Source organism: Mytilus trossulus, chromosome 9, assembly GCF_036588685.1.
Source record: "Mytilus trossulus isolate FHL-02 chromosome 9, PNRI_Mtr1.1.1.hap1, whole genome shotgun sequence".
Lineage (NCBI taxonomy): Eukaryota > Metazoa > Mollusca > Bivalvia > Mytilida > Mytilidae > Mytilus > Mytilus trossulus.
Genome location: NC_086381.1, coordinates 17,171,223 through 17,188,211, shown reverse-complemented (window position 1 = coordinate 17,188,211; position 16,989 = coordinate 17,171,223). Strand labels below are relative to the sequence as shown.

The 16,989-nt window shown below is 30.8% G+C and overlaps 1 protein-coding gene across 1 annotated transcript in view; it reads left to right on the top strand.

Moving 5' to 3' along the window:
* Nucleotides 1-16,989, top strand: part of LOC134684341 (uncharacterized) — a 32,828-nt gene that overhangs the window by 2,489 nt on the left and 13,350 nt on the right. The window contains exons 4-19 of the mRNA XM_063543629.1: nt 702-1,070; nt 1,284-1,490; nt 2,038-2,181; nt 2,734-2,925; nt 3,456-3,643; nt 4,319-4,463; nt 4,934-5,289; nt 5,934-6,222; nt 10,021-10,110; nt 10,834-11,006; nt 11,491-11,588; nt 12,882-13,107; nt 13,413-13,535; nt 14,300-14,484; nt 15,285-15,454; nt 15,799-16,052. Coding sequence (XP_063399699.1) covers nt 702-1,070; nt 1,284-1,490; nt 2,038-2,181; nt 2,734-2,925; nt 3,456-3,643; nt 4,319-4,463; nt 4,934-5,289; nt 5,934-6,222; nt 10,021-10,110; nt 10,834-11,006; nt 11,491-11,588; nt 12,882-13,107; nt 13,413-13,535; nt 14,300-14,484; nt 15,285-15,454; nt 15,799-16,052 — 3,209 coding nt within the window. The remainder of the gene's footprint in view (nt 1-701; nt 1,071-1,283; nt 1,491-2,037; nt 2,182-2,733; nt 2,926-3,455; nt 3,644-4,318; nt 4,464-4,933; nt 5,290-5,933; nt 6,223-10,020; nt 10,111-10,833; nt 11,007-11,490; nt 11,589-12,881; nt 13,108-13,412; nt 13,536-14,299; nt 14,485-15,284; nt 15,455-15,798; nt 16,053-16,989) is intronic.

Sequence of the window (16,989 nt, the reverse complement as noted above, 5' to 3'; positions counted from 1 at the left end):
ATCAAGTACAGATCTGTGAGTACCTACAGTTACTGACAGCTAGACCAAAGCCATTAACAACTAAAAAACAATTTAACTTATCTTAGACTTGATAATCAATTAATGCACATCCAACATCTAATGGATTTAATGTAAATACATCATAAACAAAAACATGACCTTGTGCAATGCAAAAGTACAGGTATTGAGGAATTGTAGAACTGTTGCATATTTTTGAAATATATTGATTATAGAAACCAATATGGTTGTATTAATTCCTCACTTACAAATTGTCTGTTCCTAACTTTTTAATAAGGTTTCATCCTTTGTCAAGTTATAAAAAAAACATTTTCATAGTAGTTCTGATCTGAAATTGAAACTATATGATGCGAACTGCAATTTTCTACTGCTGCTTGTTCAAAAAGTTCTTTAATTTTTAATCTGAAATGTTGACAACTATTCCAACTAGCTAAGATTCTAAAACTTTGAGTCAAAGTTATCCAATGACAAAGTCAGACCTTCTTATTGGTATTAAATATAAATGATCACCAAGAATTTTAACCTCCTGCATACATTTTTGCTTAGGTATTCCTGATAAAATTAAACTGAAGACACTCTTAAAATACAGCTTATCTAACTCCCCTTAATCATTCTACATTTTAAAGTATCAATAAATATACAAAAATATAGCTGTCCCCAAAACTATCTTTTATTTATTTCAGAAATTTGCAAAATAACAGAATCTCCCGTATTGAATCTGGAGCATTCCAAGATGTCACAGCAACTCATTACTTCAATCTTGACAACAACAAAATTAGGGTCATAGAATCAAATGCCTTTAATACTGTGTCAGCTGGAGCTTCTTATTATTATGGTACCTTTTCATTTAATGGAAACCTGTTAGGAGAAATTCAGTCTTATGCCTTTAATGGGACAACCAGTAATGATTTCCAAATGCAGAATTTAAACCTAGGAGTCATACCATCTTATGCCTTCACAGACTTCACTTGCAGAAGAGCTTACTTGCAGTCCAGCTCAATTACTGATATAAAGAAACATGCGTTTTACAACTTCCGAGCCAATGACTACTTGTAAGTAGCCAATTATATTAATCAAATATACAAATTAAATTTGAATAAAAGACTTTGTTTCTGATGAATCAAGGAAATTGCAGATTACTTTTCTAATTACTGAAGACAATAATAAAATATAAGTTTTACATGACAAAATTCAACTGAAAAATAATGAATTATAATAGTATAAGTGCATAAAGAGTATTCCAATTTTTAAAATTTCCATTTCAGCTATCTCAATAATAACCAACTGACAACCATATCATCATCTATTTTTGGTGGAACATCTTATGTAGAATATCTGCAAATGTACAACAACGGATTAACCAGTATTACGTCTGATGGATTTCGTAATGTTGATGTTGATTACATTTACCTACAGAACAATGAACTAACTGTCTATCCCATAGCATTGAATGAAATTACTCCAATTCAAATGTAAGCACAACCAGAAAAAAGTTTCACAGGAGTGGTTGTTAGAATGTAAAATTGTTAACATCCCAATATTTTATAAAGGTATACATAAACCTTTCTCAATATTATTTGCTCCTATTTTGTCAAGCTGGCTCTCTCTATTTCCTCTGAATTTCAAGAAGGGACATACAATATGAATTGAAGGTAGAGATTGAACAATAGATGTGTTAAGATTTGAATAGTTTAAACTAAACATCATTTTAATCATCTGCCTTAAACTATCTATTATTAGCCCCTAAATAGAAAATAAAGAAACTTGAATTTTTATGGATATTAAAATTCATGGTTTTGACAATGACTTCATACATTTCTTTAGGAAATTTTTAATTTAATGAATTTTGAGATTTGTGGTTCAATAGCAACCCTCAAAATATAGTAAAAATGGTTTTAAACAAACAATGAAAAATCCGCAGTAGACAAAATTTCCTGGATTGTTAAGAAATGTTATTTAAATGTATTTAAAAAAAATCAACATATATTGAAAGTAAAATTGATTTGTTAAATATTGCAGACATTTGTACAGTAATGTGATCAGTATAATACCTAAAGGATCGTTTAACAGTCAGACTAGATTACAGCGTTTATACATGTACAACAACAATATAACACAAATATCAGCAGGTCTACTCACTCCAGCTACCAGTTTACAAATTATGTAAGTACCAATAGATGGGAATTTTTAAACATGAGGGTGTTTTTAAGTTTTTATTACGACCAAAGGTTTCACTTTTATCTCTGTTACCTTAAAAAGCTCTTGAACAAGGGTAACAAAATTTGCTATTAAGATTATTCATCACTAATAGAAGGGAGGTTCTCAAAAGAAGAGAAAGCTGAACATTGATATGCATGAAAAGCAACTTCTGAGGATTGGTAAAAAAAAATGTTACCAATCTGACTTTTTAAAAACAGTAAAAGGATATTTACGACCATCAAATTAAAAAAAAAAAGAGTGTCTGTTAATTTTCAAGCATAGTTCGGTTATATCCATTTGAATGCAACTGAAAGGAAACACTGGAAATATAAATTTTTAAATAATTTTCATGACAACTGTCGTGCTGAGCATGCATTCCTTGCACAATTTGAGACCATCAATCATGTATTTTATACTTTGAAATGCATGAAATTATCTAACCAAATCAAATGACTATGTCACAGAATTGTAATAAGTGTTCTTTTGAAATTATTTATTTGTCAACTAAATTTGCAGTGATTTCCGAGACAACCAGATCCAATATATAGAAGAAGGGTCATTTAATGGACTGTCCTCGCTACAGACATTAGATTTAGGACAAAATGTCATACCATACTTTCCGTCAGTTATACTACCATCCATTTCAACACTTGACTTGGCAGATAATAGAATTGAAGCATTGGGAGGCCTTAATCTAGGAGGAAGTGTGTAAGTATTTTTGTGCGAGTTTTTATGACAAGTGTGTAAGTATAAGTGTGCACACTTGACAAATGTATAAGTATGAGTGTGCACACTTGACAAATGTATAAGTATATGTGTGCACACTTGACAAATGTAAAAGTATGAGTGTACACACTTCAAGTCACTTGACAAACGTATAAGTATAAGTGACTAAGTGTACACATGGTTTAGTACATGTATGTCCCCAAGACTAAAGTATAAATCAGTACACATCTAACAGATTTAGTGTAAAGACATCATAAACAGTTTCAGAAGCATGTGATCTTGTGTATTTTGTCCTCGTTAGGACAAGTTTTTATTTTATCTGTGGAAATACCATTATACACTAAGTGTTATAGGTAGACCATAAACTTAAGTCTGTTTGACCAATCTAGTTCTATATTTATAATAACTATTAATGAATTCAGAGGACACTAAAAGAAGCACCTAAACTAAACTTATATTCACTTGTCAAATACCAGTATATACGTAGTTTATATTAAAAATGTTTCTTACAGGAATTTAGACAATAATTTCCTTGGTTGTGAGTGTTCAACAGTGGAAAGTTTGTACAATGTAAAGGATGGCCTGTCTGCTAATACCATGTGTTACAGTCCTACAGCATTACAAGGGGTTCTGTTTGCCTCCTCACAATCCAGCAGTCCTGACCACTTCACTAAGAAAGATGTGGCATTATTCCAGTGTAGTAAGTCAATTCATCTCAAGTATTTAGGAGCAAAACAAAACAGTTTTTTAAAAATAATAATTTTAGGACATAATATGAAAATATTTTTTGTATTCTAAACATCTTTTATTTTTTTATTTGACAAATAAACCCCAAAAATGTTACTGTCACAGAAATGCTTCATGTGTATGTACTGATTTATTTGATATTATAATAATATAATATTTTGTAAACAATAAAAAAAATGTGTCATTTTTTTTCTTCTAGTTTTCTTATGTTCAAATTGTATTGAAAAAATATTTATGATTAAAAATATTGTATACATAAAATTTAGCAAATCAGAAGTTTTCATATGCATACCTGCCAACTTTTCAAAATGCCCATGGGGGTTTTGCAAGATGGCTGACATAGTCCTAAAAAACCTTCAAGGACCTGCAAATACATTTTAATGTTGTTTTTTTTGCTTCTTCATACTTTTATAAGCCTAATATGACGTCATTGTGAAATTAATTGTTTTGTTTAAATTGTGGGCAAAATTGCTCTTTCAAAATTTCAATTTGGGAGCCTTAATGAGGGAAATTCCCCGCAAATAGTGACAGATGGCAGGTATGATATGTGTAAGATTTTCTAAAGCAGTGAATGTTATTATGGATAATGGACAATACATTAACTTATACATATTTGTTTGTATTTTAGGCGGGGAGAATATTGTAGGCACAGCAGTATCAAGTACAAACATAACTATAACATGGAATAGACCATCATATATTTACTCTCTTGTTAATGCTAGTAATGATGAAACTGAAACAGCAGAAAAAGTCACAAACACTATTGAAACATGGTAAGTATATTACAGTAGAACATGCAATTTTTACTTGGTGGAATGTTATAATAGTTTTTAATTTACACCTTTTTATCAGAAAAGAATAGGATTTGAAACATGAATAAAGATAGATCTAACAAGTCTCAAGTTTTAAACAAAATACAAAATGAAAATTTTAATTTCATTTAGAGGAATTGTCCAATAAATGCATAAGATACATCACACTGCATGTAAAGAAACCACAAGTCAAATATCAAAGAACATATAAGGAAAGTCATCAAAATGTATAAGCTTTCATTCCAAATATGCCTATTTGTTTCCCTGTAGACAGTTTTGTTGTAAAAGGACATGAACATTTTTTCTTTGATTCAAAATGTTGATTTCTATGCACATATTTTTTTTTTATGAAATGAAATGAAATTCTGAAAGAGTTATTTTGAAGGACTTGCTTCACTTGTGTATGTTTATTATAACATTTGTACTTTTAGGGAATATTTAGTGACATGCACAAGTAATACGGCTACAACCCTGACAACAATACAGACAGTTGTATTAGATTTCCCAGAATGCATTATTAATACACCCTGCAACACCACTGCAGACAACACAACAGTCACATCCAGTAACTCAACAGCTAACAATACCACTGTCACTGACTGTAACACTATTGACTTAAATTGTACCAAATCAACTGATCATACTACATCTGTGTCATTTAGTGATGTGGATGGGTTACTTCCCCTGACTTTATATGAATGTGTTATTGAGTTGACTGTAGACAACTATACCAGTGCTAAGAGTTTACCTACGTTTATATTTACTCCTGCTGTCATTACTGGTACTGGTAAGTAACTCACTCAATTATTGTAAATTTTCGAGAAAAAAAATATTTGGGAATTTATTATTGCAATTTTTTTTAAAAATGGACAAAAAATTCAAGATCTGTTATTATGATCTCAGGAAAATCTAGGTACAAATACATGTACTATTTTATAGAACAATCTCAGGAAAACCTAGGTACAGATACATGTACTATTTTATATAATGATCTCAGGAAAACCTAGGTACAGATACATGTACTATTTTATATAACGATCTCAGGAAAACCTAGGTACAGATACATGTACTATTTTATATAATGATCTCAGGAAAACCTAGGTACAGATACATGTACTATTTTATATAATGATCTCAGGAAAACCTAGGTACAGATACATGTACTATTTTATATAACGATCTCAGGAAAATCTAGGTACAGATACATGTACTATTTTATTTAATGCAAGTTCTTATTGTTTTAAAAGATATATGTTTTCACGGACGTCCTGAAAACAGAAAAAAAACCATACATAACGTGCACCCAAGTATAACACGCAGGGACAAAGACAGAGAAAAAAACCTGCGGCTTATTTAACGATTTTAACGGTATGTATCATTTTCTAGAATGCAAGTTATTATAAAGACTCAGTCACATTACTCTTTTGATAGGAAATGAAACAACTGAAAACAACGTTACAACAAACACAAAGGACATCAACATGGACATGACCTTTTACGATTTTAGTGCAGGTCATGATGATTTCAGCTCTACCAGTGGGATATTGTCCGTTAGTCCATTCCATGTGACCAGTCCACTTGGTTCCTGGCTGGCTATTTCCAATGATCCAACTGTTGATACATTCTCTGATTGGTTTAGATCGGCATCATCTAATATTGTAGTTCAAGGGGGAATAACTCTATCTTATGACAACAGTACTACTACTTCTGTTGTTAGAAGGTAAAAAAATATACAGGTTTATAGAATTTTTATCTAGTAGAAAAACAAACGAATGCTAAAAAATCTTAATGACCAAGCAGCCTATTGTTTATGGGCATCAACCAACACAACTTGGTAGTGACATCAAAGCTCTATGACGTTGTTTCTAGCTAAAAAAACATCAAACTAAAATGTCCTATTTCAATTTTTTCACGGATTCCAATATGGAGTACGTTTTAAAACAAGTCTTTCAAGAAAAGAGGAATTAAGTGTCGTGCTGATATCTTGTTGAAATTTAGCACAAATGGACACAAAAGATACTACACTATATTAAACCTTCTTTCTTATAAAATTAATAAAATATATAAATTTTGATATCGACTTTTTGCATTTGCGCCGATCTACATATAATTTATTTTATTCTTTCTCTTGCGTAGATTTTTTCTTTGGTATGAGCAGATTGTGTACAGGTTAATAAGATAGGTGAAAGTTGTTTTCATGCCCAATTTATGGGCATTGTATTTTCTGGTATGAGCATCCTTCTGTCCAGCTTCAGATTAAAGTTTTTGATCAAGCTGTTTTTTAATGAAGTTGAAGTCCTATCAACTTAAAACTTAGTACACATGTTTCTTATGATATGATCCTTCTAATTTTAATGTCAATTTTTCAAATATTTTAAAAGTTGAGTATTCAGAAGGTCAGGCCAATAAACAATAATTTCTAGAAGTTTTGACATGCTGGATACGTATGCATGTAACTGATGTCTGGATGATTCTCTTAAAATAATGTCGGATCTTGCAGTGAAGTTAAAATTTATTTATACTGCTTATTTGACAAAATCTTATAGATAAAGATAAAATTATGACAAAGTGTCATTGTTGTTTGTCATTTGTTTCATTTCAAATTATCTTAAAGGGAAATGATAAAAAATTCTCCTGATTTCACTGTAGCTTACAGCTAATTTCCTAATGTATGTAGATCATCTCTTTGGTTAGCTTGCTTGCTTTGTTTGTATATTTTGTATATTTTTATATTTTGATAACGTCCAATCTAATTTAAATATAATACATACAGGTTTATATACCTATATATGAAGATGTCAATAATCTTAATTTCAAAGCTTGAATAAAAATTTACACAAAGCAAGGAAGCCAACCAAACTTTGACCCTACATGCATTAGGAAATTAACTGTAAGGCAAAACATATTAATAAAATTAATACTCAGCGAATATAAATCAAAATCAAAATTTTCGGTGTTTAAAACTAAATTGTTGTAAATTTATCTTATGACAAAAACGATTGCTCAAAGAATAATATCAAACATTTAATCTCTCCCTTTCATTTAGCTACAACTATGACTGGAAAGAGTGAAAAAAAAATTGAGTTTCAATGCCGGCAACAACCTTGTCTTTTTTTTTAATTTCCAAAATGAGCAATTTAGATTTCTAACATTTTATTCTGTTGAAGAAATCTTACTTTGGAGTTTTTTTAACGGAAAATTATTTCGAAATTAATTTTTGAATTAAAAACTTTTTGTATTTTATATTTACTGTCTCGTTTATTCAAAACACATAAGGTAGTAATAACAGGAATTGCATTTCATGATAGATGTATAACGTTTTGGAATTAAAAACTTTAATTCATATATATTATACCTATATTTTTAATTTCCTTAAATCTTACCAATATTCAGAAAAAATGAATTCACAAACTAGATGGAGTCATTTCTATACGTTCGTCTTAGTCATGAAAAAAATGTTATAAAGAAGTCCGCCTATGCTTTTGTATGTCCGTCTGTCAACAGTCTTGAATGAGTTCGTTACGACAAACTTCTAAAATTGACGTTAAAAAAAACCCCACACATTTAGTCTGATATAGTCAAATACTCTGTAAGTTAGTTAATACCATCTTTAATTTCTTTTTTTTATTTTCAATAATTTTGCTAATAAGGGGCAGAGGACAAAAACATTCTTTCCTAACAAAAGCGGCGTGAAAGGTTACGTCAAACAATTTTCCATTCCAACGGATGGTGTTTCTGAAGGTTTATGTTGTTCAGCAACAACATCTTATTCATAAGATTTGATACTGATACATGCATTTAATCTCTTGTATAACCGGATGATAAAGTTGGTGAATATAGTTGTTAGTCTTGGAAATTTAAATATGGGTTTCAAACATCCAATTTGCGAAACAGTGCACCCGCTGAGCAAGGAAAGTTTGTACTATGACGTCAGATGCAATGTTCTGAAGAAAGACAACTCTTTTATTCAAAACGAACGAGAAAAAAACATGACGGGAAGTATTATAGTATACAAATGTCGGGTGTCCGTCCGTCTGTTCGTCCGTCCGTCGTCCCGTCTGTCCGGTGTAAACATGTCGCACCGTAACTTGAGAACAACTTATCCAAATTTCATGAAACTTAATATAGTTATTTCTTATGATGGTCAAATGATCTGTATACTTTTTGGTGAAAATAAGATTTAAACTTTTTGAGTTTTAGCATTTTGTAACTAAAATAGGTTTGTTTTTTTTCACATGTCGCACTGTATCTCAAAAATGATTCTTGATTATGGCTTAACAACTTTAAACACTTCTTAGAGTTTTATTAATCTCAATATCCGTATACTGAGTTATTGAGCATTTTGTAAAAAAGGGGAAGGGGATTTTTACATGTCGCGCCATATCTCAAAAACAATTTATGATTATTGCTTAAAACTTTACACATGTCTTTGTAATATTAATCTTAAGATCTGTATACTTTTTGGTGATGATTCAAAGTTTTATTTTTGAGTTATTGAGTATTTTGTAAAATAGGGGAGGTTTTTTTACATGATGCACCGTATCTCAAAAATAATTTATGATTATTGCTTAAAACTTTACACACTTCTTTGTGATATTTAGTTTTTTTGTAAAAAAAAAACAGGGTGGAGGGTTTCACATGTCCCGCCATGTCTCAAAACCATTATATGGTTATTGCTTAAAACTTTCTCAGAAACTATTTATGATTATTTCTTTGTTATATTAATCTTAAGATCTGTATGCTTTTTGGTTTTGATTCTAAATTTTATTTTAGTTATATTTAGTTTTTTGTAAAAAAACCAGGGTGGGGGTTTCACATGTCCCCGCTGTGTCTCAAAAACAATATATGGTTATTGCTTAAAACTTTCACAGAAACTATTTATGATTATTGCATAAAACTTCCACACAAGACGTCAAGCATATCATGCGCTCATGGCGCAGCTGTTTATTTAAATACTAGAAACGTTTTTCATTTTTATGTTTTATTTTTGGCAGGAATGAAAGAAATCATATTTCTAAAGATCAAAACAAATTGAGTTTTAAACTCTTGAACATGTATTTGATAGATACAAATCTACGTTTTAACGTGAAACAAGAATTATGCTTGTAGGTTTGATATAAAGGATTTTATTGAGAGTTTAGATAACAAGTAAATATTATGTTACTATTCGGGAAAACATGAAACTGAGGTTGCTATGGTGACAAAACTAAGTCGGTGACCCCCAATTTATTTCATCATAGTTTGTTTCTCAAATCATGAAATACCTTCACACTAAATTTTAAGGAAAAATCACTGTTAGAAATGAATAGGCTGTTTGTTCTTTAATCACTTTGAAGATTTTTATAGCTTCAATTGTAGGAATATAGATTTTGCAAAGTATGACAAGAGATACTGTAAAATTGGGAATTTTTAAAGGGGCATTCATGATTGGCTGTCAAATGCTTGTTCACCAAGTTGACTCAAATCTGATATAAACATTTAAAAAGGCATGGGTCTTAATATATTTTTTATTATTTAGATTTTACTCTGGTTCCTTCTTTCCTGTGGATAATTCTGGTTATGGAGCAGAAGGTCAGACAGATTGTGGTGGAACACTTCATAACTTTGCGTAAGTTGTCATTGTAACAGATTTTTTTGTGTATTAAATATGTAATTTCATGGACTTGATTTTCGTATTTTTAAAATTACAGCTCATAATCTTTTTTTGCCAGAATTCAAGTTATGTCATCAGCCTGCATCTCTTAAAAATTGGTCAATGCAAGTAATTTCAAATGGTTTCTGATAAAAAGTTAATGTGTTCTATGCTTCCATGGATCTTTCCAAAATTAGAACATATTGCTAAACTCCTTGAGGACATTGTAAATATTTTTTTCTTAATTATTTTTCTTATGTATGTTCTATGTGCAGGCTGTTTATATCTTTTACTTATAGATTATCCTTGGTTTTCTCAACCAGATTGATTTTTTGCTTGAGCCAGTACTTTGAAAGTGAGAAAAGAAATCAAGTTGAGATGTAACCACTGATAATCTGTTTATCGCTGTTTTACCTATGAAGATGTTGTTAATTTCCTTGACATCAGCACTTGCATGTTCCATTAGTTTCTACCAATAATTTTCATATCACTCGACTCCATTTTCATATCACTTGACTCCATTTTCATATCACTTGACTCCATTTTCATATCACTTGACTCCATTTTCTATGTCACTCGACTCTGCCGAGAATAGAAATAATCAGTCAGCAAGATCAAAGGAAACATTTGTAAAATAGCAATAATGTAACTTACTGTTTTATCTTATGATTATTTTAAATGATTGATGTTGTGTTGTAGCTTCACATCAGCCATAAGAAGTGGTATAACCTTCAGTGGGTCAGAGGTCATAACCCTGGGTGGTGGAGAAGAATTGTGGTTGTTTATAAACAAGAGACTGGTCGTTGAAATTGTAAAAAATAGAACAACATCTGATGTACCTTGTCAGAAAATAGATTTATCAACAGCAAATGGTAAATGCATATTATTGCAATACTTAAGATTAGCTTTCATCACTGCCACTTACAGATCAGGTTTATAAAAATACATTAAGATAAGTGATGTTTGACATCTGTTCTATCCCAAAACTTAGTTCTTCAATGAACAAAATGATGCTGATTAATCCTTTGTAGTCTTAAGCAAAAGCTTTGAAAATTGATTTAAGAGACAGAGACTAAATAAAAACCCTCTCTACAGAAATGATCTCATGTCAAAGGTAACCTTATTATGGACTATTTATTTGTAAGTTGAATACCAAATGAAGATGTTTGTCTTAATGTCTAGATAATACAAAAAATTTATACTTAAATTTCTTCCTAAGCTACCACTTTATTGTTTTTTTTTTATATTCATACATATAATTTATACTTATTTTGTAGTCAATATGCATAGCACTTAAATTAAGACCAATAAAACTTTACCATGGTTTAGACTAAAATTAGTTATTGTTTAATTTAGGAGGAGGCTATGTTATTCCAGAAGCAGGTGTTTTAGTAAATGGAGATTGTGTTGGGTTATCTCCCCTCACAAGTGCAACTGTTTATATAGAACTAGAGGTGAGTGATGTATGCTGTCGTAATTTCTGCTTCTTGCATGTTTTGGTATAGTTATAAAGCCAGCAAATACGAATATCTCATAAAACTAGTAAATATACGGAGTAATAAATAAATACTGACATCAAATATGTTGTCTGTTCTCTCTCGTCATTGGTAGCGTGAATAAATGATCAATAGTAAAAATTATACTTTTATTAAACAGCCGATATGTTTCCATACAAGTACAATATTCCAACAACAATATATAATAAACATACGGGGCGAAGTTACTTAAATACTATTCTTTCTCATGTATTTTCCTACGGGTCAAACTGGGATTATCTTAAATATTTCAAAGACAATATAAATAAAATGCAAGGCATACAGCTAATGCGCTGCTTCTTACCTCTAGGACCCCCCGGGATGAGCCTTGCTGCAAGCCAAACGTAAACACAGCAAAGACTCACGAAATGTGAGGTTGCACTGCTATTTATTTCAAATTACCGGAAGTAAATATTGTAAGCAGGAAGAAAAACATAACGTAAAACGCTTACATAAAATATAGGAGTCCTCGACTCAAAATGCTAATAATAATACAATCTTATGAATAATCAAATCTAGACATATTAATTCTTCCAGTTAAGAGCTCATAAATGAACACTTTTGGGTTCATGCTTAACATATTGACCCAATGGTAACGTTCTGAACAATACATGACAAAGTTGCGCCATATACGACGTTATCGATATAACTAATAACATAAAGTAAAACGTACGTTAATTACTCATTCGATATACTTAACACTAGAAATAACTTCTGTCAACTTATATAAACTCTCTTATTACAATAGATAACAATATTCTTTTACTTGGAAATAACCAAAACACACATTTACAACATATGCAAATATATATTTGAATATTACTCCAGCTAGTGAGCTAACACTGTTGTGTTTATTTAAGTTGGAGACTCCTGAAGTGGATACTTTAGTGGTCAATAATTAAAATCAAAAAAATTACCAATATTCATACACTTCATAAGTCTGCAATTTTATTTAAATGCTAGTCAACATGTCTCATCTCCTAGACATGAGTCATCAGGACAATTTACTTATGGAATAATGTTATTGAAGTTCAAAGTGTGGTCCATTGAACTGCACATAACAAAATGTGTTGCTCTTTGTGAGACAAATAGTGCAAAGTAAAATATATCTTAATTGCTTTAAGATTTACAAGATTTATGTCACATTTTCCATAATTATGTTATATTTTTGCTTTAGCCATGTTATAATAACCTTGTTATCACATTTTACAGGTAGGAGAAACATACCCACTTGAGATTTTCCATACAGAGAGACATCCTTGTACATCAGAGTTGTTTATACAGTTTGAGAATGTAGATCTACCAGACAATGGATCATTGCCATTTAATTATCATCTTACGCCCAGGGAAGATCTTCATGTCAATGGAATTGTGGGAATTTTTAATATATGGGATATTTTTGCTACAGGTCCATCATTTCAAGTTGAATTAATATCAGGTAAATTAGAAATTCTCACTGTTAAAACTAACATTACCATAAAATGTCCAGCACACAGAAAAGTTTTTGGTTTAATGAATGGTTAATGCTCAACAGTTAAAACCCTTTTGACCATATTATTGAAAATATTGGTTTACATCACTTGGGTGTATTTACTATAAAAACTGTAAAATAAAATGAATCTGGACCCTTTAGCTATACATGTCATATAAAGTGAAACATTAGTATAGGCTTGACACATTTTTTGTTTACATTTGAAAGGAAATCAAGTGTAAGTTATAGTTTTCATGATCTTTATTTTTAAGGAAATGAAGCTAGACATTTCACTCTAAAAGAAGACACATTGGCCAATAGAAATGCTGCTACTACAGTAACTCCACCTACCTTTGAGTATGCATTTGTCAAAGGCACAAATATGTCATACGTTGGTAAGTATTTTACCCTCTTATAAAAAAACAATTCTTTAATCTTGATAGTTCCCACAGTGAAAGATGTTAGGAAATTTAATAAATTTAATAATTTTCTGCGTATCATCTCGGGTTTAATCCCACCAAACAAAGTTTTTGAGGGTCTATGTCTGTCTGTATGTTTTGGATAGTAACAAAAATGAATACCCAGGTGTTGAACACTAAATTAGGATGTGCATACATGAATAATTACATTAGATGTATGTTACATCATAATACTTTATTATGATTGGCTAACTGTTATTCTGTAAGCAATTGCATTACTCAATAAAACTTATCATTCATGACAACACGTGGTCCCACAATAAAGTGCACAAGTGAATTAAATAAAACAATTATAAAATTCGTGTTTTCATGATTATAATATACTAAAAAAAATGTAATTTTAAGTATTGAATGCTTCTTTTTGAAACTTCATAAGCATTCAATTCTTAAATATACTCCTTATTTGGCATTTTTAATTACTTTCATAGACTAGTAGAATGGGATAGTCTGGTAATAAATAATAAATAAGCTTTATTTAGAGTCGGCAAGGTATACAAACAGAGACAAACATAAGCTCTAATGAGCTTTTAACCAACATTAGATTTTATAGGGTATTCTAAAAAAAGAAGTTTTGTTATCTTTTATTAATAGGCTATAATTTTGCATTTCTTATCCTTGGACCAAGTATATGAAAGTCATTGAATTTTTACTTAAATAATAAGAAAAATAATTTATTTCAGAATGTGCCCCTGAAGTATTGATTCCTGAACCGAATACACCTGGATCAGAAATGTTTACAATAAGTACCAGTCAAGTATTGTTGACCTTGGTAACAGAATCAGACTATGAAGTGGAACAAACTTACACTCTTACTTTGAGAGTAGCAGATACAGGCTCAGGGCTGACTGGTTCCCTTGTCATAAGGGTTAGTTTAATTGAGATTTTAATGCAACAACACTTGTAAAGTTCATTTTGATTGGATAAAGTCACTAATTTTCATGGCATCAATTGACAATTGATGCTAGAGAAAGTACGTGCAAGCGCAGACGAAATATGACAGATTTTAAATACATGTTTTAACGTTGTTTTCTGTCAGTTTCATTAGAATGGAGATAACAATATTGTATTTTAAGCTCCAACGTCATCAATTAGTGATTTGGTGGTCGCAAATACCCGTTTACTGTCTCCCCTTATGCTTCGCCAGTAAATTTAATTTGCGACCATCAAATCACCAATTGATGCTGGCAGCTTAAAATACAATACGATTATCTCCTAGGTAGCAGATACAGGCTCAGCCTTGACAGGTGTTCTTATCATAAAGGTGAGTACTTCAGAATTATAAACTAAAATAGACTGCAAAATTGACAACAACACTTAATTTACAACTTTTAGTGGTCAACATGTTTGGCCCATTATGTTTGCATCTTCGGGTCCAGAGACAGTATTTCACAGTCACGTTTAAAAAATGAAACAAGACAAAAGCAATAGATTTATTTACAATATGGATGAGTTTCATTTGTTGACCTATTGATACGAAGCAAATGACATGAGCTTTCTAGCATTTTAAGAGATATATTACCACAAGGGACCCAATTGATAAGTTATTTCTTCTCGGTTCATATACATGTGTATAAGTGGATTATAAAGAAAATATTGTGATAACTTGTAGTCTATTTACTTTGTATTGTCATTATAACTAACATTGAAAGAACCTTATTTATACAGGTCATTGTACAAGATGTGAATGACAACTGTCCAAGTTTAACCAGTATATTGTACATCACACCACGACCTATACTACAGTTAGATCCTTTGTTTAATGTACAGTCACAGGATTCCGACAGTGGGATCAACGCTGAGATACAGATCTACATATCACCTGTAATATATGAAAGGTTAGATCAATTACATATACTTGAAAAAGACCAACAATATAAGTTGTAGATAGTTGTTTAAAAAGTGTATACCATGATCTCACTAATTTATTACTCTACCAATCTCCATTTAAATAGATTATGGAAGCTAGAGTCCATGTTTTTATGAGACTCCAAATATTAGTTTGAAAAAAAATGAAAGATATGATAATGTCATTAGGTACGTATTAAGCTTGAAGTTTATTAGAAAACATGCATTACTTGTTAAGTAGGGTGTAGGATACAAGATGACTACAACCTCAATTTATCATTTGCTATTTGATATCCCAATATTATGAGTAACTTTATACAAATTCTGTTTTAAGTCCACCAGTAGATTATACCTACATTTCTGATATCAGACGTCAGGTATACAATGGAAGCACAGAACTTACGTTAGAGATAGTTGGGATAGATCAGGGGACACCACCCAGGGGTAGTGCTGTCAACGTTACAGTCAATATCAGTAACACCTGCCTGATAGATGAGTTATTGGACAGAACCAATATGTTATTTACTGTCAACCAATCATCTGGTGATGTCTACCTCAGAATACCAGGGTACTGGGTCATTAATTATAGTAAGTTTTACTCCACAAGTTGTATAAATTTTTGTTTAGTACAGCACTGCAAATACATTTTCCTTTTTAAATTTTAATAACAATTTGGTTTGAAAAGAGTGTCAGTTACTCATGTTTATCCTTTGGTACACTTATAAAGATGTTTTATTTACTGTAAAGTGAAAAAAGGGAAAAATGGGTTTGAAAGCTATTTTCAAAATTTATTACAATGATACTATCAATAGATTTTTCCAAAATGGATATCATTTGCATGTATTATCTCAATATACATTTTATGGCCTCAGGTTTGTCAGTGGCTTATCATTATAATAATATAGAAACTTTGAATCTTATAGCTATATAGTCTACCTTTAAACCTTATGAATATATTGTATTTTTATACCCCATTTATGTGCATTATGTTTTCTGGTCTGTGCTTCCTTTCGTCTGTTCATCTGTTCATCCATTCATTTGTTAGTCCGTCTGTCCTGCTTCAGGTTAAAGTTTTTGGTAGAGGTAGTTTTTATACGCCCGGGAAGGGACGTATTATGGTATACCGTTGTCCGTCCGTCCGTCGTCCACACTTCGGACAATAACTCAAAAACACCTTCACCAATTTCCATAAATCTTTAGTGAATTGTTTATATCTATTGACGTAAGCTCCCTTTCGTTTTTTTTTTAATTTCAGATTTTAAGTTTTGGATTTATGGGGCTTTATTCATAAAAAAAGGGTGATTTTTAACACTTCGGACAATAACTCAAAAACACCTTCACCAATTTCCATGAAACTTTGGTGAATTGTTTATATCTATTGATGTAAGCTCCCTTTCAAATTTTATAAATTTCAGATTTTAAGTTTTGGATTAATGGGGCTTCATTCATAAAAAAAGGGTGATTTTTAACACTTCGGACAATAACTCAAAAAGGCTTTCACCAATGTCCATGAAACTTTGGTGAA